At 39.3% G+C, this 25,968-nt stretch overlaps 1 protein-coding gene across 11 annotated transcripts in view; it reads right to left on the reverse strand.

The window, feature by feature from the left end:
- STAG2 (STAG2 cohesin complex component) overlaps positions 1-25,968 on the reverse strand; it is a 157,290-nt gene that overhangs the window by 49,927 nt on the left and 81,395 nt on the right. For all 11 annotated transcript variants that reach the window (XM_079765723.1, XM_079765718.1, XM_079765719.1 and 8 more), the window contains 8 exons: positions 23,951-24,047; positions 15,948-16,024; positions 13,580-13,784; positions 9,789-9,940; positions 7,807-7,880; positions 6,358-6,481; positions 5,456-5,554; positions 5,284-5,363 (listed from right to left, as the gene is read on the reverse strand). In XM_079765723.1, coding sequence (XP_079621849.1) covers positions 5,284-5,363; positions 5,456-5,554; positions 6,358-6,481; positions 7,807-7,880; positions 9,789-9,940; positions 13,580-13,784; positions 15,948-16,024; positions 23,951-24,047 — 908 coding nt within the window. The remainder of the gene's footprint in view (positions 1-5,283; positions 5,364-5,455; positions 5,555-6,357; positions 6,482-7,806; positions 7,881-9,788; positions 9,941-13,579; positions 13,785-15,947; positions 16,025-23,950; positions 24,048-25,968) is intronic.

A 25,968-nucleotide genomic window follows, 5' to 3' on the forward strand; every position in this document is an offset into this window, starting at 1 on the left:
CCGGTGCACGAAATTCATGCACGGGGGGTGGGGAGAGGAGTCCCCTCAGCCCAGCCTGCACCCTCTCCAATCCGGGACCCCTCGGAGAATGTCCAAATGCTGGTTTAGGCCCGATCCCGGGGATGGGGCTTAAACCAGCAGTCGGACATCCCTCTAACAATCCTGGACTGCTGGCTCCTAATCGCTCATCTACCTGGTCACCCCCAATTGCCTCCCCGCCAGCCTAGTCACCCCTTACTGCCACCTTGCCAGCCTAATTGCCCCCAACTCCCCCCCCCCCCGCCGGCCTGGTCACCCCTAACTGCCCCCCCAGGTTCCTGGATTCATCACATTTGTTTCTACAGTCTTCTTTATTCTATGCTAATGATCTCTGCATATTCAACAGTACTAAAATTTTAAAATCTCCATGGCTTTACAATATGATCGTCCCTCACAGCCCCTCCACCGGCCTGGTCGCCCCACGCAGCCTGCTTGTTCAGTCGTTTGGTCGTCCTTCACTAACCCCCCTGCCGGCCTGGTCGTAGGTGGCCATCTTGTGAGGGTATGATGGTCAATTTGCATATCACCTCTTTATTATTTAGGAGAGTGATGGGCAACCTTTTGAGCTTGGTGTGTCTAACTTCGCCAAAAAACTGAGCATAACTCGGGTAGTGTGTCACTTTGAGGAAAAAACATTATTTCACAAATGTTTCATCCTCGGCATGCGGCCACCTCAGCAGCCGCGTGTCATCAGAAATGGCTACGCGTGCTGACATGCGTCATAGGTTCGCCATCACTGATATAGGATATCACCACATTAAAATATACTAATACCCAGTTATCACACAATGATGAACAACACTTCATCCATCATGTACTGAATGCCATATAAGACAACAGAAATGAATTAAAATATAAGTGCCAAACAGCTTATATGCTTTTAGTCTACTGTGAAATAAATAATCTAGGTTTTTACCATTATATGTAAATTAAGAATCATAGGACCAAAGCCTAAGTACATTTAGTTGTTTAGTTTAGGATCTAAGATCCTTTTTGTTTTTTTGTTGTGTTCAAGGTTTCCAGAAGTCTGAAGTCTAAGGAAATATTAATTCTTTGAAGATAAAATCAAAATGTTAAAATTCAAGTGTCAATAGCATTTTGATTTAATCTGCTTATGTAGAATACTGGATCGTTTTTAGAAAAATCACTTGTTTATAATTTTAAAAAACATACATGATTCAAATCAGTTCATTCATTTTAACTATTTGAGAAGGAATGTTTCTTGGAAGTTTCAGTTATTATTTATATACATGGCTAAACCAACATAAATGAATATCACCCTTCATAAAAATATCAGTATAAGAAACAAGAAAAAAATGACTATAAGGTATTATGGAGGGAGATGAGAAGCTAGAGAAATATATAAAGTACTATTACTTTGTAATTTATTTCAATATTATTCAATATTTTAATTATATGCATATCCTATCTAATAATAGAGTAACATGTAAATTACCATCACTCCGCTATGCCCACGATTGGGCGGCGGGAGGCTGGGGGGCAGGACTCGGGGTGGCCTATCCGGCCATTGAGAAGCACGGATCCGCTGCCACTGAGGGGGGCTACCCTGCTGTTGAGAGGCGCAGGGGGCGGGACTCCCGCCCCCTGCGCCTCTCAACGGCCAGATCCGCGGCCGCTGAGGGGGCCTGCCGCGGACACCCAGCTGCGCCTCTCAACGGCAGGGTAGCCAGGTGTCCGCGGCAGCCCCCTTCATCGGCCGTTGAGAGGCGCAGGGGGAGGGAGTCCCGCCCCCTGCGCCTCTCAACAGCAGGGTAGCCCCCCTCAGCGGCCGCGGACCATCAAAAGTGGGGGAGCTCGGTGCCTGTCTGCTCTGGCACCAGGCCTTTCAGAAGCCTCCGCCGAGCCGGAGGCTTCTGAAAGGCCTGGTGCACCACCGGACAGGCACCCAGCTCCACCGCGAAAAGCGAAAGAGTGTAGGGGACCCTACATGTGCATGATTCAATCATGCACTGGGCCTCTAGTCCTATATAATAAAAGGCTAATATTCAAATTGACCGAACAGCAGAATGACTGGTCGCTATGACAAGCACTGACCACCAGGGGGCAGATGCTCAATGCAGGAGCTGCTCCCTAATGGTCAATGCGCTCCCGTCAGCCAGAAGCCAGGCTCACCAGATTGAGTGAAACCGGCAGTCTGACATCCCCCGAGGGGTCCCGGATTGTGACAGAGCACAGGCCAGGCTGAGGGACCCCACCGGTGCACAAATACATGCACCGGGCCCCTCGTAGGTAAAATAATGGTCTAATTTTAATACTTCTCTAAAATGTGGCTAAACATCTTTTCACATGTTTAAATTTTTATTTTCTATCAATGATCTGGTTACTGTCTTTTGACTGTTTTCCTATTGGGTTTCTGTTCTTTTTATTGATTTACTAGAGGCCTGATGCACGAAATTCGTGCAAGAGTAGGCCTTTCTTACCCTGGATGCCGGCACCAGCTTCCCTCTGGCACCTGGGACCCGGGCTTCCCTCACAGCCCCAGCTTCTTCCGGAAGGTTGTCTGGAAGGACGTCTGGTCTAATTAGCTTTTATTATTATAGATTGAAAATGACTCCTATGATATAATAATTTTGCCCAATCTGCCATTTGTTTTGTGAGTTTATGGTATTTTATGTATTAGATTTAAATATAGTTAATTCAGTGATTATTTTTATGCAAACATTTCCTTTTATGTCATGCTCAGACAGATATTGCTCAGTCATTTTACATATAAAATAATCTTCCCGAATTTTCATCCAGTACTTTAGTGGTTTCATTTATTTGCATTTAAACTTTTCATCCATCTGGAAATTATTTTTGTTAAGAAATTAAATAGATACCTTATTTAATTTTTCCCCTAAATATAACCTAGTTGTCACAAAACCATTTATTTTTTTTTATAGAAAATGCCATCCTCACCCTATACTAGGTTCCTGGATTCATCGCATTTGTCTCTACAGTCTTCTTTATTCTATGCTAATGATCTCTTTGCATATTCACCAGTACTAAAATTTTAAAATCACCATGGCTTTACAATATGATTTAAAATCATATTGGTCATCTCTCATTTGTTTTACCAAATTTCGCTGGCTACTATTACATAATGAATGTTCCATGAGTGTCAGAATTAACATGCTATGATAAAAAAGGACCCTTTTGCAGTTATTTGGATCATGTTGACAACCTAAATGTCCACTGACAGATGAATGCATAAATAAAATCCTATATAATAAAAGCCTAATATGCTAACTGTCCAGTCGTCCATTCAACCAATCAAAGCGTAATATGCTAATAATATGCTCAGGTCACTCAACCGCTCGCTATGACGTGCACTGACCACCAGGGAACAGACAGCCAACCAGTCAACCAGTTGCTAGGACGTGCACGGACCACCAGGGTACAGACACTTGACTGGTCAACCAGTTGCTATGACGTGCACTGACCACCAGGTGGCAGACATTCCGACCAGTAGGTTAGCTTGCTACTGGGGTCCGGCCGATTGGGACAAGCGAGATGGGCCGGACATGCCCTGGAGCCCTCCTGTGGTTCCTCCCTGGATGGCCAACCTCCTGTGTCCGTCCCCCACCCTGGTGATGCACCGGGCCTCTAGTGTGGTATAAACATACAATGGAATATTATTGAGCCTCAAAAAGGAATCAAATTCTTATATGTACTAAAATATGGACAAACACTGAAGACAATATGCTGAAGTGAATAAGCCAGATACAAAGGGACTAATATTGTATGATTCCACTTATATGAGGTACTTAAAATAGTCAAATTCATAAAGACAGAAAGTAGAACAGTGGTCACCAGGGATTGGGGGGTGAGGAGGGAAGGGAGGAAGGAAGAGTTAGTGTTTAATGGGTATAGAGTTTCAATATAAAAGGATAAAAGTGTTCTGCAGATGGATAATGGTAATGGCTGCACAACGTGGATGAACATTATGCCACCGACCTGTACACTTAAAATGATAAATTCTGTTATATACATACTAGAGGCTTGGTGCACGAAACTGGTGCACTGGGGAGCGGGGGTTGGTGGTGGTGTCGTCTCCTCAGCACTGCCACGGAGGCAGGAGAGGCTCCGTTGAGCCCAGCTTCTGGCTGAGCTGTGCTCCCCCTCTTGGAGCACACTGACCACCAGGGGGCAGCTCCTGCGTTGAGTGTCTACCCCCTGGTGGTCAGTGCGCATCATAGCAACTGGTCATTCCACCGTTCGGTCGATTTGCATATTAGCCTTTTATGATATATGATTACCACAATTTTTTAAAGAGAAAATGATTTGCATCACTATTACATTATAACATATGTTTAATTTCAGATTATTTAAAGAAAAGTTTAGTTTCATTAAATACTAATTTATGAAAGTGTAATAAAATACAATAAGAACATTTATTATACTCAGGTGTTTAACTTTAAGAGCATCTAAGACACGAAAATGAAAAGAAAATGGACCAAAAGAATGAGAACACATGAATTCTTAGCTCAGAATTTTTCCAGTTCCATGGTTTCCTTTTCCTATTTTCTCAAGTTTACATAGGAAAATTAAACTTGTACCTGTAAAATACCATGACTTAACAGAATGGATGGATTTGGAGAGTATTATGCTAAGTGGTTGGCAAACTCATTAGTCAACAGAGCCAAATATCAACAGTAAAACAATTGAAATTTCTTTTGAGAGCCAAATTTTTTAAACTTAAACTTCTTCTAACGCCACTTCTTCAAAATAGACTCGCCCATGCCGTGGTATTTTGTGGAAGAGCCACACTCAAGGGGCCAAAGAACCGCATGTGGCTCGCGAGCCGCCTATTTGCCGACCACGGTGCACATGAAATAATAAATATCACATGATGTCACTCTTGCGGATTATAATGAACAACATAAACTGATGAACAAAAACAGAGACAGAGAAGCTTTGATCAGATGCTCAAACCTCAGAGGAAAGGTAGGGGATGGTGGGGGTAAGGGGTAGAGGTCAACCAAAGGACTTGTATGCATGCATATAAGCATAACCAATGGACATAGACACCAGGGGGTGAGGGCATGAACAGGAGTAGGGTGGGGGAGGCAATAGGGGGATAAGGACACATATGTAATACCTTAATTTAAAGAATATATATATATATATATATACCATGACTTAAAAGTTACTAAAATTTAGATCTAAATAAATGAAACCAAATTCTCTAATGTATTATTTAAATATCTGGACATCAGTAATATGCAATAAATACATACTTACTGTAAAACAAGAGTAAGTAATTTTATTGCTTGTACTGCCACATCGTATTCTTTGTCAAGGGTCATAGACACAATTCTATCCTAAGGACAAAAAAAAAGTTTTTAAAGGAAAAGCAAAAGAAAAATATTTTCAAATGATAGGTAATTTTTAAATACTTAAAAGTAATACTAACCTTGAACCGACTAGTAAAAAGCTCCAGTTTGGAATTAAGCTCTTTGTTATAATAAAGCCCTTGTAGAGCAGTGAGACATTTGAGTCTTACTTCACCTTGCTAAAGAAACAAGAGGAAAAATGCATTAAAAAGCTTGTATGTTTTCAACCTGAATAGTCAATACATATACCCTATTTTCTACTTTAAAATTTTAAATGTTCTATACAGTAGCATTTCTTCAAAAACTCACCTTTGATAATGCAAAAATATGAATCAATACATATATATATATATATATATATATATATACACATATATATATATGACTAAATACCTTTGGGGTTACCATTTTTGTAGATCAAATAAAAATTTTTTGAAAATCAATTCAGAGAAGTATTATTATAAAAGACAACCGAAGCATATTTCATATTAAGTTTTACTTTACAAAAAGTAACATTTGTAAGAGATAAATACAAGGAACTTCAAGGCCAATGAAAAGGCAGCTTCAGAGAAAGGCAGATTAATAAAAAAGGTCAGAAGTCAAGTTATAACTTACAATCTAAGATGCCTATTTATCGAGAGGAAAATTTATAATATAGTAGTCACATACTAAAAACCAAATTAAGGGCTCTTTTCAGTACTCTTAAGAAATGCCTCACTACCCCCACCTACATGATCCTTTGTTTCAGTATAAAAAATAATTCAAAATTAAAGGCTAAATCAGTGGCCACGATTCAAAACTCTACAGGAAATTTATGTGACAGAGATGATAATTTCTTGGAGCATTCAGAACAGAATATAGGAGACAGACCTATAGGAATGGAGTCCCAGATATACCTACATTCATATAACTCTTTTTGAATGAGAATTGTATACAGTGATTCCTATAGGTAGATATAGATAGTCTGTAGGGCATACCTTACCTTATCATGCATAGTCCAACCAACATATTTTAAATAACTGTCATTAAGAAAAGCATCACTATACATTTTCATCCAAATGCCAATTTCTTCAATACAAATAGCTCGGATTTCAGCTATTGCATCGCTAAAGGAAGGAAGGAAACATTATGCATATTAGTGTCACTATACCACAGGACTTTTTATTCAAGAGATGCCAAATAATTCAAACCTACTATGAATATACTACTATGTAAAGTATTATTGGTGATTTAAAAGTATTAATGGCCCAGCCAGCATGGCTCAGTGGTTGAACCAGGAGGTCATGGTTCAATTCCAGTCAGGGCACAGCCTGGGTTGTGGGCTCGATCACCATTGTGGGGCATGTAGGAAGACAGCCGATTGATGGTTCTCTCTCCCTCTTCTCTCCTCTCTGAAATCAATAAAAATATATTTTAAAAATAAAAATAAAAGTAGAGCTGAAGCATGGCCTCTGAATGCCAATGAGGTTACAATTTAGTTGGCAAAGCATAATTTTCACCACATAAATATTTAAACTTAAATAGAACTACAAACAAAATTGATCCCCACCTTTTATGCCATGCCATATCACAGACTTTTGCTCACACCTGCTGGGCATGGTGTGTTTAGAAGACAGCAGGCACAATAGTCTGGTTAGAGCATAATTTTCTAGGTAAGAATTAGTTACACGTAACAATGAGGCCAACCTCAATTTTGATTTGAATGTCAAACTAAATTATTTTAATTTATCCTGTAGGTACTGGTGAGTCATTGAAGGCGTTTTAGCAGAAAAACAATGCAACAAAAGAACATTTTAAGGAAACTTCAAAAATCTCTAGGCATGAGAATGATGAGGAAATAGACAAAGATAACTATGACAATAAGAAATAAAAAGAATGGACAAAGAGACATTACAAAGGAAGTATTAACCTGATTAAATAACTGCCAAATTGAGGAAATGAAAAAAAAGTTGAATAAGAATGCCACCAACATTTAAAGAATAGGTTACAACAGAAATGGTGGTAAGATTACCTACTTCTTTCCTCTATTCATTCAAAATAGCAAAAGAAAACATCTCACATCTATCCAAATTTTCCCACTGATACTCAAATGAAAGAGAAGAGAGTCAGGAGTCAGTGTGTACAGACTCTATTTGCATAATACATCCAAAAGCAATGAAATAATTCTATACGCTGACTCCTAATAAATAATAGTAGTAGCTTCCATTTGCTGGGCAGCTACAAGTCAAGAACAACACTAACCCATTTATCAGACAGAAAACGTCAAGTTCAAAGCAGTTAAATAATTTGCCTTGAGTGTGTCTCATTTCATGGAAGAGCTTAGATTCTAACATTGACTTTTACCAACACTTTCCACTAACTTATACTGCCTAAACTACTTCCAAACTTGAATAGATTTAAGAATTACATAGAAAAAACTGTCATGACTTACCGGTATCTATGTACAAACACTCCCTTAAATATTGCATTCATCATATTTTCTATTTCATCCTGATTTTCTTGAAGCTGAAAAAAAAAGTTTCTTTTCAATAGTAATGGAAGACAACCAAAAGAACATCTAAAATTTGTTAAAGTACAAATGCAGGTTTCTCCAGTAGTTTAGTGGTTACATCTAAATTTTAATTTCACTAGACAACAGTAAACACAGAAAAATTAACAGCTGTTATATATCAAGTAAAGTCCCTTGATATCTGGAATATCTGACTTGGCTTTTTTAATGTTTGGATGGTAGATTAATTTTTCTAATGCTCACAAATTTCCATTGTATAAGGGTATATAATGAAATCTGTTAAGTTTATAATAATACATATTATCTATTAAATAATATATATGTTCATATAAAAATATTAACAATATTTGATTATCCTGGTCTTTATATTCTGAAAAAGAAGAGTCATATTAACTAGTATCTGTTCAAAAAATAAAAGGGATTTGAATAAGATAACTTGTAAAAAAAAAATTGTCTCCCTGATCAATTTTTCTGAGGGAAAGAAGGCTCACCTGAAAAAAAATCAAGTAAACATTTCAAATCTTGGTTGACTTATGTACTCCATATTTTTTTAATTTAGAGTTTTGAGAGTTAAAATAGAAAATTTTTTCAGAGCTTGAAGTTATAAGAAATCTGTGTTTTCGTAAAATTTTTTCTTTTCATGAATATAATCTTGCATTTCTAAATAATGTTAACTTACGTTCATTGGTACAGATAAATAGTCAAAGGTACAGGTGGTCTTTTAATGTGTTTAAAAACTTATCCCTAACCTAGAAGTATTAATATCCTATATTTACACAAGAATTTCATCCGCTCATCCTGGCCCTGGCCAAGGTGGCCCAGTTGGTTGGGCGTCCTTCCATGCACTGAATGGGTTACCAGGATTGCAGGCTCGATCCCTGATAGGGGGCGTGCAGGAGGCAGCAGATCAATGTTTCATTCTCACATCAATGTTCCTCTCTTTCACCCTCTCCCTTCCTCTCTCTCTAAAATTCAATAAAAATATTTTCAAAAAATAAATCTACTGATTCTGTGTTCACAATCTTAAATTTATGTCCAAGAATGAGGCCATAATTTCAAAAAGTATGTTTGCCTAATAAATCATCTGATGAAATTAATTAAAGGGCAAAAAGGTCAGTTCTTCATTTCAAACTATATGAAAGAGATGCGGTATTTAAGCATCAGGGAAATACGGACCAAATTTTCTAGCTTTTTTTGAGTCGAGGCATTTTTAAAAGTTCTTGACAATCTCAGAAATAACTTTATATTATAGCTACGCCCATGCCAAAATCAAGTAATTTATGGATTACCATGGGAAGTATTGTAACTCAGCAGCACTACTGAGTTACATCAGACTTTGTCTTTAGAAATAAAAATATACATCCCCAGTATCAGATAGCAAAATATTATATCATCAATGAAGGAGGAATTTACATCACAAATATAACATTGAAATATTTTATTTATTATTTAGGGAAAGGCTGAAAAATATTTTCCTCATTCAAATCTGAATTTAGCAGTCATTAATTTTAAACAAGTGCTTCTACATTACACAAAAATAGCCAACAACTGAGACACCATAAATAGCTTTTAAGATATTTTTTCAAAATGATTTCACATAAGTGAAACTTTATTTCATCCTGACAAGCTGAAGGAGGAAGTTGAGATATTTTCACAGAAGGGATGAAATACTAAGGCTTAAAACAATTTGTCCGATATGTCCAGGAATCCTTATTTGAAGCCTTGAACTCTTAATCCTAGTCCACAAAGAACGAAAATATACCCAAAAGGTTTTGCTGGCATGGATAGTCAACAAATTTAAATCTTTCAAAACATTTTATCTAATGAACTAGCAAAACTGTGTCATTAATGGTGACCAAGTTGGTCACCTATTAATAGTGCAAATAATTAATATATGAATTTACCTCTTTCCGCTTTTGTAGCAGGAGTTCTAGCCTCTCATTGGCTCGTTTTCCAATCATTTTATTCCGTTCTGCCTCATATTGTCTTTGTGTATTATCCATATTAATGCTAAGATTTAATGCCACATTCACCAAAGCTGTCATCAACTTCATAGCTATTTTTAAAGGGAAAAAAAGGTTGATATTAGTTTCACAGATACAAAAAAAATACAAATTAAGAGAAATTAAAAACAAAGTGGGCTGTTCTGCCTCTAAAAGAAAAGCAAAATACAGCTGCCACAAATGACAATAAAACAACAGCTAATGAGTTTTAAATACTTACTGTATATCAGTCGGTTACCTATGTTATATACTTTTCAAAGAATATCTCCTAATCCTTACAACAGCCCTCAAAATTAAGTACTATTATCCCCATTTCATTCATGAGGACACTAAAGATCAGGGAGATTAAGAAATTTGCCTCAGATTATGCAGTTCATGTAAGTAGGATTCAAAATTTAGTAATCTGTCTGGAGACTATATATCCCCTGCAATGATCTTTTTCAGAGATCACGATTCACCTTCGAAGTAAACTGTGGTTCATACAGCAGTCAATTAGCTATCTCAGTAACCAAAGAGAGAAAGAGCCTGGGTGCTTTATATCACACTATAGTGTATAAAAATGTTGGGGAATTTTACCAGTATTTGATTTCCTTTCATTCTACTCTATTACATATCATGAAGACAATGGTGAAATTATGAAGAACATCCAGATGAAAATTCAAAAGTACAAAGAGTAAAGTATCACTCAATGAAGTGATATTTTAATTGTGTGTGTGTGTGTGTGTGTGTGTGTGTGTTTGTAATCCTCACCAGAGGATATTTTTTCCATTGATATATAGAAAGAATGGAAGGGAGGGAAGAGGTGGAGGAAGAGAGGGGGCGGGGGAAGGGAGAGGGGGGGGGGGGAGAGGAGAGAGAGAGAGAGACACTGATGTGAGAGGCACATCAATTGGTTGCCTCCGGCACGTGCTCCAACTAGGGCAAGGGAATTGAACCCCACCTGAGGTACATGCCCTTGACTGGGAATCAAACCCACAGGAGGGAGTACACAGCCCACAGGGTGGGGGCACACCTGGAGTGCCCAGCTTGGGTGATCCAGGAAGCTGTGACACTGGAACCCACAGAACAACTATTACATTAGGCCACTATACCAAGGCTGAGACATAGCACCTCTACCTAATATATAATATTAAAGTAGATTTACCACAAGAGAATCATTACATACTAATACTAGAGGCCTGGTGCACTGGGGGGGAAGCGGGGGGGGGGGGGGGGGGTGGTTCCTCAGTCTGGATTGCGAGAGGGTGCAGGCCAGGCTGAGGGACCCCACTGGTGCATAATCAGATGCACAGGGCCAGAGAGGGATGTGGGAGGTTGGCCAGCCGGGGAGGGACCGCAGGAGAGCTCCAAGGCATGTCTGGCCCGTCTTGCTCAGACCCGATAGGCCAGACCCAAGCAGCAACCTACCGAAGCATCTGCCCCCTGGTGGTCAGTGCACGACATAGTGAGTGGTTGAGAAACCTTAGCATATCATTAGCATATTACTTTGATTGGTTGAACGGACGGACACTTAGCATATTCGGCTTTTATTATATAGGACTAGAGGCCCGGTGCACGAAATTCATGCACTGGGGGAGGGGGTGTCCTTCAGCCCAACCTGCACCCTCTCCAATCTGGGATCCCTCGGGGAATGTCTGACTGCCTGTTTAGGCCCGATCCTACAGACATCCCTTTCACAATCCGGAACTGCTGGCTCCCAACTGCTTGCCTGCCTGCCTAATTGCCCCTAACTGCTTCTGCCTGCAAACCTGATCACCCCCTAACCACTACCCTGCAAGCCTGATCGATGCCTAACTGTTCCCCTGCCAGCCCGATCATCCCCAACTGCCCTTCCCTGACAACCCGGTCACCCCCAAATGCCCTCCCCTGCATATTCCCTCTTTATTAGATAGCGTTTTTTCTTTAACATATTGGACAGCCCTAATTGGTTTGGCTCAGTGGATGGAGCATCGGCCTGCAGACTGAAGGGTCCCAGGTTTGATTCTGGTCAAGTACATGTACCTTGGTTAGGGGCACATACCCAGTGGGGAGTGTGCAAGAGGCAGCTGATCAATGTCTCTCTCTCATAGATGTTTCCAGCTCTCTAGCCCTTTCCCTTCCTCTCTGTAAAAAATCAATAAAATATATGTAACAAAAAAAGAAACATTTAAGACTTCTCCATATCTGCCTGGCTGGTGTGACTCAGTGGTTGAGACCACAGGCTGCCGCCACTGGGAGGGGGATCGTGCCGTGGGGGTGCACGCCCCTCGCACGCTGAGACCCCAGCCCAGGCTATGGCTGCTGGGAGTGGGAACGCGCCCCTTGCACGCTGAGACCCCAGCACAGGCTATGGCTGCTGGGAGGGGGATCGTGCTGTGGGGGTGCGTGCCCCTCGCACGCTGAGACCCCAGCCCAGGCTATGGCTGCTGGGAGGGGGATCGCGCCCCTCGCACTCTGAGACCCCAGCCCAGGCTATGGCTGCTGGGAGGGGGATCGCGCTGTGGGGGTGCGCGCCCCTCACACTCTGAGACCCCAGATAAGGCTATGGCCACTGGGAGGAGGATTGCACCCTTCACAGGCTGAGACCCCAGCCCAGGCTAAGGCCGCTGGGAGGGGGATTGTGCCTTGGGGGTGCGCGCCTCTCACAGGCTAAGACTCAGCCCAGGCTATGGCTGCTGTGAGGAGGATCGTGCCATTGGAATTTAAGCCCCTCACAGACTTAGACTCAGCCCAGGCTATGGCCTCTGGGAGGGGGATCGTGCCCCTCACAGGCTGAGACCCCAGCCCAGGCTAAGGCCGCTGGGAGGGGGATCGGGCCATGGGGGTGCGCGCCTCTCGCAGGCTTAGACTCAGCCCAGGCTATGGCCGCTGGGAGGGGGATCGTGCGGTTGGGGTGCGCGCCCCTCGCAGGCTGAGACCCCAGCCCAGGCTGCCGCCGCTGGGCAGGAATCGTGGTGTGGGGGCGCCTCCGAGCTGGACAACCTGCGCTGCCAAGGCTGGGGTGACTGGGGGACTCCAGCAGGGATGAGAGGACTGGGCGCCGCCCTCTTGTGGCCATGGGCGTCGCCATTTTGTTGCGGAGTGATGGTTAATTTGCATATTACTGTTTTATTAGATAGGATAGTATGCCTTCACAGAACCAAACTGAAATATGATCCCCTTCCTGATAATTCATGAGGGTTGGAGGAGAGGTGGGTGGCTTCCTAGTGATTACTTTATAAATAAAATTCATTAATTTGTGTCACCATTATTTTTCTTTTTTTTTTGTTTGTTGTTGTTGGAGAACATTTTTATTAAGGGCAGCAGAACGGGATCGCAGCATCTTTAGAAAGCCTATTCTCTGCCATGGTGGGCAGGGGCAGGGAGGAGGGGGAGGACCTGGCCCACTTTGGTTCAGTTCAGGCAGTGTGAATTCCTGAGTGGGCTTGTGTCAGTGGGTGACAGCTCTCCCCTCCCCCAGAGGACCCAGCTTGTTTGATTTCAGAGTTGCCAGGGCACCAGTGTGCTCAAAGCCTGCACTGAGGGCTCAGCTACCACCCAGAACTGCTGCAGGCTGGATGGAGCAAGCCACCCAGGTGTGAGGGAAGGACCACTCATGGCCTCACTTTCGAGAGTATTTCATTTCTTTTAATGGAAACCTTTTTCATCTTTAATGAAAATCATTTTCGTCTCTAATCTTGGGAAATACACAGAAAATATTTCTAAATACCAACCTGCCAGGGTGCTTGTATGTCGAAATGCTCTGACTTGTGAGTCAGACAATCCTGTAAGAAGTGAAATGACTGTATCCATCATGTATTCATCATATATGATACTATATTGACACTGCCGTACTAATACACCAATGAATTCACAAAAACTGGATTTGAACTTCTTCCACTGAGGACCGGCCATGGTAAGTGGGTAATCTCCACTATCCTAAAACAAAAAATTTAAACAACCATTTCATATAAAACGAGTGACAATAAATTTTACTTCTTTTTGAAATACCTAGGCAGAAGCTAAAATGACTCCTTTATCTCACCTTTCTTTTCTAATAAAATCCTCAAAGTAGGCAGGAGAACAATATACAAAGGCAGAAGTAAATAAAAGCAGAGCACCTCTGCTTTTATTAAATACCAAAATGAATATTCTGAATTCACTTTAACCAATGAAAATATATGTCAATTATTCAGAGGTTTAAAAAAAATGCCTCTCTCATCAAACCAAAACACTATTTTGATAAGCAAAGATACATTTATTAATTTTTTTAAAACAAAAGCAAACCAAAGTTATATATTTAAATGCATTCAAAATGATGAAATCACATTCTTGGCAATCTAATAGATTGATGTATGATTTCTAAATAATCAAAAGATTACCATGCATGTTTTCATTAGCTTCAGGACATCAAATAGTCAACAGACATAAACAACCAGATAATTTTTTAAAGAAATGAAATGTAGCTAGTATAGCCTGGAAACAATGGACCTCAGATACTCTTCATAAAAAGGTGGAATATTCTTCAATGTATTTACAGTGAGATTTTTCATAAATAAAAACAAACAAGTCCTTAAAAAAAAAAAAAAAAAGCAGAGACCAATATCACATAGAACTTCTAAAAAAAACTCCTGACAAGAGTATCATAGAGACTTAAGATCATTTGATCAGTTTAGTAAAATTTTGTAAAAATTAAATTTTGTCATTAGAACAATATTTTTTATTTTAAGCTATGACATATCTAAGTAGTACTATTTTACATCTGAGAATAAGGTCCTAATACTACTTCACAAAAAGGTTTTCTTCCATCTTTTCTGATTGGCTCATTTAAGCGATTATATTAAAACATATCATCTTAATTGTTAGCAACTTGGTTTTCTAATTATTTTCAAACTATATTTTAGGATTCCTACCTCAAATAGCTGTTTCCTTTTAGTAAGAAGGTTCTCACTAAAACATTTAATATTAGAGAGCTAAAATAATACCATACTCATAATTACATCTTAACTATTTGGAGGTTGATTAATAGCACTTAAAGAGATCAACAAAGCTATTTTAACAACTCTTGTCTATCTTTTAGAACGGTAGTTGAGCCCAGCCAGCATGGCTCAGTAGTTGAGCATTGATCTATGAACCAGGAGGTCACAGTTCGATTCCTGGTCAGGGCATATGCCCGGGTTGCGGGCTCGATCCCCAGTGGGGGGCATGCAGGAGGCAGCCAATCAGTGATTCTCTCTCATCATTGATGTTTCTATCTCTCTCTCCCTCTCACTTCCTCTCTGAAATTAATAAAAATATATATATTTTAAAAAATGGTAGTTGAAAATCCCTTCATTAGAGTAAACAAGGAAAAATAAAATTCAAACGAGACAAGACTTTCTATTTGAAAATTCTCTGTAAAAAGTTTTGAAGAGTAGAAAGTACTGGTGTTGGAATACAGCTGTGAACAAAACAAAAATCCTTGCCCTCAATAACTTTACATTATAGTAAATCTAAATATGTCTTTATTGATAACAATACTTCAAAGACATCATTTTGATAAAGGAGCAACTCAAATCTAAGCTACTATTTTTTTTATTTGTATTGTTCTTATTACTCATATTTGAAACATAAAGGAGATTTTAGACAACATAATTATTTATAAGGATGTATATTTATATACATATTTCTTTGCTGGTTCCTCAGATATTGACCAAACCTTCCTCTTACAAGATGTCAAGTTTTGATCTTAGGCTCTAAATTTTATTCAATTATTTTTTTGACAATAATAATAGCTACCAATTATTAAGTTCTTACTATGTGCCAAGCATTATAAAATGCTAAGGAATTTTTCAAATATTACTAAATTCAATCTTCAAAACAGCCTATGGGATAAGTACTATTAGCCCCATTTTACAGATGATGAAACTAACGCTAAGACAAAAACTTGCCCAAGGTCACATAGTCATCATCTGATTGAAGCTGATGCCAAAGCTCTTATCCATGAAACTAATATTCAGAATTTAAGAATACTTTCAAAAAGAATTTTTTTAAAAGAATATTTTCAAGAGTAAATCAAGATCAACAAGTCTAAAATTATCAAAACATTTATATTAATGTTACCTCATCAAACTCTTCGGTCATTTTTCGAATTATTTCAGAGTTCTGCATATGTCTAAACATTTCTGCTGTGACAACTCCTGAAATTTGCAAGTGTGAGAAGTTAATACATGGTACAATGAAATAATGAGAACTTTTCAGTCAATCTCTAATACTAAAATGTCTAGTCACATAATGTGTACTTCTTCATCACGTGACCTTTACTGTGATACTCAACCCTATAAAATAAATAACGCACAAATCCCAATCTCAATGTGCACAAGAAAAGAACACTATACTTCCGACAGATATCTTTCTTCCTAGCCTTCACCATTTCTGCCTGACTTATTTCACTCATATCTGTATGTATACAGGATTAGTTCCTTTAATATAAAACATATGTCATCCAGAATGAGGCAGTTTTCAGGGTAACATTTAAAACCGTAAGGAAGACCCTAAACATAACAAGGGGAAGATTAATAATAGGCAGAGTTCACTTTAGCCAATTTTCTTCATTAAGCACTACTCCATGTAAAAGTCAACTACATCCCATAATTTTCTAAAAGAGCTTCAAAAAAAAAAAGTGGTAGTTCCTGCCCATCCGGAAGCCCATAATCTACTTGGAAGATTAAATAAAGAATAACCTAGCTTTGGCCAGGTGGCTTGGTTGCTTGGGAGTATCCTCCCATACACCAATAGGTTGCAGGTTCAATTCCTGGTCAGGGGACATACGTAGGTTACATATTCCATCCTTGGTCAGGGTGCATATGGGAGGAAACTGATTGATGTTTCACTCTCACATCTTTCCAATAAACATATCCTTGGGCGAGGAAATAAATGAATAAATAAATATATAAGCCTAAAAAGGAAAGGAAGGAAAATATTAAGGTATTACATAATAAATGGCTATGCCAAAAATGGCTATAGTTCAGACCCACAAAAGGAGATTGAAATCTGATAAAAACATACAGAATTTTAAAAAAGGATGGGAGGATAGGAAAAAGGCATCCAGGATATGTTTTATTTTGAATTTATTTTAGAGAAGGAAGGGAGGAGGAAGGAGAACAGAGGGATGGGGAGAGAGAGAGGGAGAGAGGGAGGGAGGGAGATAGAGAGGGAGAGAAGGAGGGAAGGAGAAACATTGATGTGAGAGAGAAATATCAATCAGCTGCCTCCTGTATGCATTCCAAACAGGGATGGAACCTGCAACCCAAGCATGTGCCCTGACCAAGAAATGAACACAGCACCTTTGGGTGTACAGGACGATGCTCCAATCAACTGAGCCACATCAGAATTTCTAGGGAAAAGTTTTAAGCAGGAGATACTGCAGGGAGAAGATGTACTTGAATTTCCTCTGGTGGACTGTCAGGCTTTTAAAAAATGAAAATATTAGATTTTAAAAACCATATTTCTATTGATGGATTATTTATTCCTTGCCAGTTTTATAACTAGAATACCATAAATATAGTAACATCTAAGAAAAGAATGTCTTAATATAGGAAGATTAAATTTATTATGAAAGATAGAATTAATATTTCAATTGGTCAAGATACATTCTGTATATGCATGTACGTGTATGTGTGTATACATTTAAAAGCAATAAATAATCATATTCTCTTTGCAACCCTAAACCTGAAAGGAACAATTGATACTTGAGCCTCCTTCTCTATGGGCATGCAATTTAAAACTTTCCAGTAGCACAACAAAGCCAGCAGGGGTAGACCAGTAACTAACATCCACTGAGTTTCCTATGCGCAATCCACTTCACATATGATTAGCCAAGGTAACATGCCCATGAGGCAGGTACTACATAATCTTGACTTTACAGATGAGGAAAATAAGGCTAAGGCAAAGAGGAAGTTAAATAATTTGTCTGACATTATTCATCTACATCATGCTGATCGCCCACAGGGGAGATCAATATCTAGTGGTGCTGTGAAAGAGCCCGTACTTAACACAACATCAAAGAGAACCAGAGAGAAAACCAAGATTGCGGCGTAGGTAAACAGCTAAGCTGCCGCCTCGAACAACAATTTCAACACTACAACTAAAAGACAAAACGTCTACCACCCAGAAACACGGGAAAGCTGGCTGAGTGGAAGTCCTACAACTAGAAGGAAAGAGCACAAGCGCTGAAAAGCTGAGGTACGGAGGCATGCGAATCGGGCTGGTGTTGGGAGATTAGATGTGTTGCTTTTTTACAACCCGCAGGGAGACAAGCTCCCGATTACTCTGAAATCCAATTTCTGGGGAAGACTCGGGGGACCCAGACGCCTACAGGTAGAAGTTGGACTGTCGGTCAACGGGTCGGAAAGTGAGGGTGACTTTCTTGCAGAGGTGCGCCCAGCAATCATTGTTTATTGGGGCGCAGGACGTGGGGACTTGGAAACGCGGAAAGGCAGAGACGACTGACTTGCAGCCATTCTTGTTTGCCACGCCCTAGCCTAGTGACTCCGTGAGACCCCGCCCCGCACAATCTACAAACACACCCAAGCTCCACGCAGCGGCTTTTGCATATAAATGGCCTGCCCTGTCGAAGCTTAACCAAATAAACTGCAGCTCCAGTCAGACAGCTCCAAAACCTCCAAATCCCAAGCAAAGAGGAGAAAACTGTAGTTCTTGCAGTAGCTCCTGCAGGGTGGCCTCAGACAGTAACTGACCTGTACCCCATTTGAGATCCAGGAACTAGTGTATCTAATGGTCTGTGTGAGATGACACCAGATTTCAACTACTCTCATAAGGGAGACATTCAAGAGGCAGACTCAGTGAGCACCAAAGCCCCACTGAAACAAGTCCTGCCCCATAAACGTGACTCTAGCACAGCAATTCTTCCGTTATAGACACAGCGGGTCCTCCCAGCCAATTGGCCTGGAGGTCAATTCCCCCCAGTGACACCAACAACAATCAAGACTTAACTACAACAAGGCTGTACACACAGCGCACAAAGGGGTGCACCAAGAGTGTCCACCTCAGGTAACTGGGAGACTGACCCATTGGGCCATATAGAACACCTAGTATACAAAGCCACCCTACTAACTCAGGGAAGCCGCGAAAATGAGCAGACAAGGAAACAGATCCCAAATGAAAGAAATGGATGAAAACAAACGACTTGATCTAGAGTTCAAAACCACGGTTATAAGGTTTTTCAAGAATTTCATGGAAAAAGCCAATAAATTTAATGAGACCCTTGAGGATATGAAAAAGGACCAACTAGAAATTAAACATACATTAACTGAAATAAAAAATATTATACAGAGACCTAGCAGACTAGAGGAACGCAAGAATCAAGTCAAAGATTTGAAATACAAAGAAACAAAAAACACTCAACCGGAAAAGCAAAAAGAAAAAAGAATCCAAAATGTTGAAGATAGTGTAAGAAGCCTCTGGGACAACTTCAAGGGTACCAACATCAGAATTATGGGGGTGCCAGAAGAAGAGAGAGAGCAAGATATTGAAAACCTATTTGAAGAAATAATGACTGAAAAATTCCCCCACCTGGTGAAAGAAATAGACTTACAAGTCCAGGAAGCACACAGAAGCCCAAACAAAAGGAATCCAAAGAGGACCACACCAAGTCACACCATAATTAAAATGCCAAGGGCAAAAGACAAAGAGAGAATCTTACAAGCAGCAAGAGAAAAACAGTTAGTTACCTACAAGGGAGCACCCATACGATTGTGAGCTGATTTCTCAACAGAAACTATGCAGGCTAGACGGGAGTGGCAAGAAATATTCAAAGTGATGAATAGCAAGAACCTACAACCAAGATTACTCTACCCAGCAAAGTTATCATTCAGAATTGAAGGTCAGATAAAGAGCTTCACAGATAAGAAAAAGCTAAAGGAGTTCATCACCGCCAAACCAGTAGTATATGAAATGCTGAAAGGTGTTCTTTAAGAAGAGGAAGAAGAAGAAAAAACTAAAGATAAAAATGATGAACAACAAATACATACCTATCAACAAAAGTCAAGTGAATTAAAAATCTGAGGAACAGAATAAATTGGTGAATATAATAGAATCAGGGGCATAGAATGGGAATGGATTGATAATTCTCAGGGGGAAAGGGGTATCTGTGTGGGGGGTACGGAAAGAGACTGGACAAAAATCCAGATGACTTGATTCTTTCCTTCCTATGGATGAGGACAGTGGGGGGGGGGGGGGGGGAGGTAAGGGCAGAGGGCGGGGTGGGAACTGGGTGGAGGGAAGCTATGGGGGGAAAAAGGAAAAACAATTGTAATAATCTGAACAATAAAGATTTATTAAATAAATAAATAGAGAACCAAATGACTTTAAAAATATTAAAACATTTCGAAGAAACCATCATTTCCTTGGCTAAAGAAACACATTCTCAAAAAACTTTTTAAAGGGTTTTAAAATTTTAATCTAGAGTCATGGATATAATCTTCAGATATCTTTCCATAACTTATGCCCAGGTGCTGTAAACTTGGCAGTGCTAGAAGCAAAGTAACTCAATCCCTGAAACAATTCCTATGAAATAAACATTTATCCTACCTAATAAAAGGGTAATATGCAAATTGACCGCACCTTTGCTACGCCTAAGCTACGCCTATCAGCCAATTAGGGCGAGTACGAAAATAAACCCAACCAAGAAGGCTACAGCCACAGAGAGCAAGGTTTCCCAGGCAACGGAGTAAGCCAAGCTTTCCGCCTGCCCTTGATAGGCCTAAGCCTCCACTCAAGCTACAAAGTTTCAATTATAGAAGGTAAACAAATCTTAACAGAAATGGCGGCAGAACGGAGCTGGAGAGAGCAGGCCAGGGTTGCCCCCAGCAACGGAGAAAGCAAAGCTTTCCACACACCCTGGCCAGGCCAAGGCCTCCGCTTAAGGCTACAAAGTTTCAATTATAGAAGGTGAATTAACCCCAACAGAAATGGCTGCCAGCCACGGAGCAAGCAGGAGGCTTGGCTCCACTCCAAGCTACAAAGTTTCCATTGTAGAAGGTAAATAAATTCCAGATACCAGGGCCTCCTCTTGGGTCGCCAGGGGGCGTGGCTGGCCTGCAAACCACCACAGGCCCCTTGCTCAGGCCGCCCCATGCCCCAAGGGAACCCCCATCCTGATCCGGGACACCCTTCAGGGCAAACCAGCTGGCCCCACCCCTGCACCAGGCCTCTATCCTATCTAATAAAAGAGTAATATGCAGATTGACCATCACTCCAACACGCAATATGGATGCCCCCATGTGGACACAAGATGGCCACCACAAGATGGCCAGCAGGGGAGGGCAGTTGGAAGGCACCAGGCCTGCAAGGGAGGGCAGTTGAGAGGGACCCAGGCCTGCAAGGGAGGGAAGTTGGAGACGATCAACCCTGCAGGGGAGGGCAGTTAGGGGTGACCAGGCCGGCAAAGGAGGGAAGTTGGGGGCAAACAGGCTGGCACGGGAGCAGGTAGGCATCAATCAGGCTGGCAGCAGAGTGGTTAGGAGGTGATCAGGCTGGCAGGCAGAAGCAGTTAGGGGCAATCAGGAAGGCAGGCAGGCGAGCAGTTGGGAGCCAGCAGTCCTGGATTGTGAGAGGGATGTCCGACTGCCCGTTTAGGCCCGATCCCGGCGGGCAATCAGACATCCCTCGAGGGGTCCCAGATTGGAAAGGGTACAGGCTGGGCTGAGGGATACGCCCCCTCTCCATGCACGAATTTCGTGCAACAGGCCTCTAGTATGTAAGTAAATCTCAAAGCAAACATACTGCATACATTTTTGACAAATGTCCAATTCTGAAACTCTTCCTCTCATCTCAAAGGCCATATAATAGCCCTAAACCCCACTACATATCACTCCAGAACACTAGGCCAGAGCCCAATGCCTTAATAGTGTGAGAGACATGAAGCAAGACTTCTAAAAACTAGTAAATTGAAAAGTGACAGTTGAGCAGGAAAGAAAGAAGGAAACAACAGTATCACCAACCACAGTGCACCTCAATAGCTGCAGAAGGCACAATTGAAGTAAAGTAACTGATGCTCATAATGACAATCCTGAGTCCACAGGAAAAGGTTCAAGTATACTGGATATACTTAAATAAGTTTCTAACTCATTTATAAAAGAAGTGTATCAAAATAATTTTGTGTTCTGTAAGTACTTAATGGCCTTAACTTTGATTATATAGTAAATTTCCTTTAGTGGAGCTTTTGTTATTCTAAAAAAATATTATGGCAGTATTTTAAATCTATCTGATACTTTGTTTTCAACACTTTGAATTTTTACAAATCTTGATAACGTGTTTTGTGACAAGGTATATCCAAATGGTGAGTTGTCAAGAACCTGACTTACAATCACACTGATGCCAGGAAATGAATGAATCTGATAAAGGAAAAATCCTTTTGACTATGGCCTTGTTTTAAAACTACAATTCAGAAGCCTCATTAGGAAACTAAAACTGACAAAACTATGATGTAGCAGAGAATACTTAAGATAAAAAATTAGAATTTCAAGTCATCAAATTATTTCTGGCACCTGTTCGGTTGTTCTGCAATTAACCTTCCATTTTCAAAAAATATTAAAAGAAAAAGGACATGGTCCTTGATTACCTAACACAACAAACAGGTCCCTATACACTTCCACTGCAAAGAGATGGACTAAACATAGACAAAATAAAAATATTAATATATCTCATTTTTAAGAATTAATCTGGCTCATCATATTGTCATTATAACAATACTTTTTCTGAGCAGTCAGCAGATTTTTTTCTAATATTGATTTGCAGCTACTTTTAACTTTCAAGATAACTAGGCAACTTTCTATACTCTAAAGTTAAGACAATTTTTTTAAATTTCTGAAAACTAACTACATTAACCCTTTGTACTCGCTTGCTTTTTTCTCAATTCCTTTATTCTAATGCTAACCGTGTCGAGTCACACTCGACATCCGAGTGCAAATTAATAGCATTATAAAGATCATAGACTCAAGAAGTTAATATGTTTATCAGGCCTCATATACTTAACATTTAATATGCACACTGCATTGAATGTTGTGATCAATCTTAAATTAAATGCATCAGTTCTTACAATGTTACTTGTTTTCCAATTCCAATGACAGTATTTCTTAAGGACTATAATCGAATGAAAGGAGTAGGCCTAAGTAAACTGTGTTTTTTTTTTTTATTCTTTCTTCAGATATAAGTCAGTCATTCTTTAGCACCTTAACTTCTTAGATCTATTTTTAAGCAACTTTCCCTTCTCCTGATTTCTAATGCCCATGTTTTTTGGTGCCATTTTCTTTAAAAAATGTAGCACCTTTATAAAACTATGTAACATTTATTTGCCTGGGCATCTTCTAGAATTAGGATGGACCAAGTGTTAGGGAAACATGGGACAGATCAGAATCTGCCCATGATCTTAAATGACTCATGAAATAATCCACATGAGGATGTATCCCTAACTTACATAATTTTATCCTCCAGCCCAATATCTGCAATAAATACTTTTATCTCTGGAAAGATATTTCTGTATTTTATATTTTCCCCATTTCTACTTCAAAACATTTTTACACAAAGTAAAAACATTTTTCACAAGAATCCCACTCCCCAATCCAGTTTCTCTACCTTTGAGAAGAAAAACTAGAAATTTCACCAATACCTTATTTAACTTACTTACTTAGTTAGTTAGTTATTAGTTACTTACCTACTTACTGTTATTCATGGTACTTTTTAATTCCCTAAACTTTAGAATTCCCTGCTATATGAACCTGTATCTCTTCATTATCTTCCTCCTCCCTTTTTAATCCATTTCTTTGTTTCTAAAACCAGATGCTGAAAGTGGGAAATATATCTAATAAAAGTAACATAACAATTATAAATTGCCAAGTTTTTAGTCAACTTCACATATGAATACAACTGTCTCAACAGAGTTTCTTACTATGTTCTTTGCTCTTTTTTCCTTACACATTAAGTATGGTTATAATGAAAAAATCCAGTATCTTGGCATTATTTTTCATGTAAAGTGTTAATATAGCTTTACAAAAAATAAGAGACCATTTAAAAATATTCTGCTTCCAGAAATAAATATATCTTACCTTTACAGCCTGAACACTGAATAAAAAAGTTGATGAGGTCAAGAAGTGCTATATCTCGGTCATGCTTGTATGACTCTATCCAATCATCTACCACCGACTACAGTAAAGAGGGAAAAAAACATTAGCTTTTTCTAATGTTCTAAAAATTAAGTTGGATTTTAGTAATTAAAATTCGACATTAAAAGTGGTATCACATTACTTCAAATTAACATATGCATACTTGTACATAAAAATTTAAAGTTAAATTTGAATCATAAAATAGAATCAAATTCAGTAAAATTATCACCTGATAAAGAAAGCATAATTACTTTTTTATTTCTTAGTGACATTATTGAAGATATCCTAGAAAATATTAAAAGTAACACGCATATTTCTTCTTTACTAAAATATTATACTAAATATTAACACTGCAATGGAATGAAAATTTTTAAAGGAGTGAATGCCTGGGTCAATGAGGAAATGAACAAAATATTTTTTTTTCAACAGTGAGCCCTGATAATCCTGTATTAATAAAAAGGGCAAACTGAATATTAAGTAACAACAGACTAAAGACAGGACAGACAGTTCATGGATCTTGAGACTTAATATTATTAGATGATAATACTCTACAAATTGATCTAAAGACTCAATGCAATCCCTATCAAAATCCCAGCTGGTTTCGTAGTAGAAAATGGAAAGCTGATCCTAAAATTATTATGGTAATGCAAGAGATGCCGAACATCCAAAACAATCTTGAAAAAGAACAAAATTAGAAGATTCACACTTCATGACCTGAAAACTTACTACAACACTACAGTAATCAAATTATAGTACTAATGTAAGGATAAATATGTAGATCCAATGTAATAAAACTGAGGGTCCAGAAATAAAATCTTACACTCATGGTCATTTAATTTTTGACAAATACGCCAAGACAAATCAATGGAGAAAGACTAGTCTTTTTAAACAATGGTGCTGGGATAACTGGATATCCATATGCAAAAGAATGAAGCTGGACCTTAGTTCACACCATATATTAATAATTAATTCAAAATGGATCAAAGATATAAATGCAAGAGCTAAAACCCTAAAACACAGAAGTAAATCTTCATAACTGTGCATTAAGGAAAGCCTTCTTAGATATTAGACCAAAAGCACAAGAGACAAAAGAAAAAATGAATTTGATTTATTCATAATTAACTTTTTGTGCTTCAAAGGACTACATAGCAAAGTAGTAAAAACGAGAATCTACAGAATGGGGGAAAATACAAGGTGTCCTCTAAAAATGTACACACACACTTTAACAGCTGATAGCTCAATTTTGAAAATGAAATATATTTTAATAAGCACTGCCTCTGTAATTATTCAAAGTGCGTGTATACATTCTTTTGGGACACTCTATATTTGCAAATCAAGGGGAATTGGGGAGAGGTAGAAGAAGGTACAGAAGGGGATAAATGGTTATGGAATGGTGTGTTCACTTGGGGTGGTGAACACACAATACATTATACAGATCATGTGTTGTAAGAATTGTACACCTGAAACCTATATAATTTCATTAACCAATGTCACTCCAATAAATTCAATAAAAAGAAAATATTTGCAAATCATATATCTGATAAGGTATTTTTATGCAATATATATATAAAGAACTCTTACAACTCAATCATTTTAAAAAGGCAAATAACCCAATTAAAAACCTAGGCAAGAGCTCTGAATAGACAGTTCTATATAGAAGATATACAAATGGATTTTAGAACATGAAAAGATGCTCAGTGTAATTGGCCATCAAGGAAATGGAAATCAAAACCATAATAAGATACTGCCAAGCCCTAGCCGGTTTGGCTCTGTGGATAGAGCGTCGGCCGGCGAACTGAAAGATCCCAGGTTCGATTCCGGACAAGGGCACATGCTCGGGTTGTGGGCTCAATCCCCAGTAGGGGACTTGCAGGAGGCAGCGGATCCATGATTCTCTCTCATCATGGATGTTTCTCTCTCTCCCTCTTCCTTCCTCTCTGAAATCAATAAAAATATATATT

The sequence above is a fragment of the Cnephaeus nilssonii genome (genome assembly GCF_951640355.1).
Source record: "Cnephaeus nilssonii genome assembly, chromosome: X".
NCBI classification, from domain to species: Eukaryota; Metazoa; Chordata; class Mammalia; order Chiroptera; family Vespertilionidae; genus Cnephaeus; species Cnephaeus nilssonii.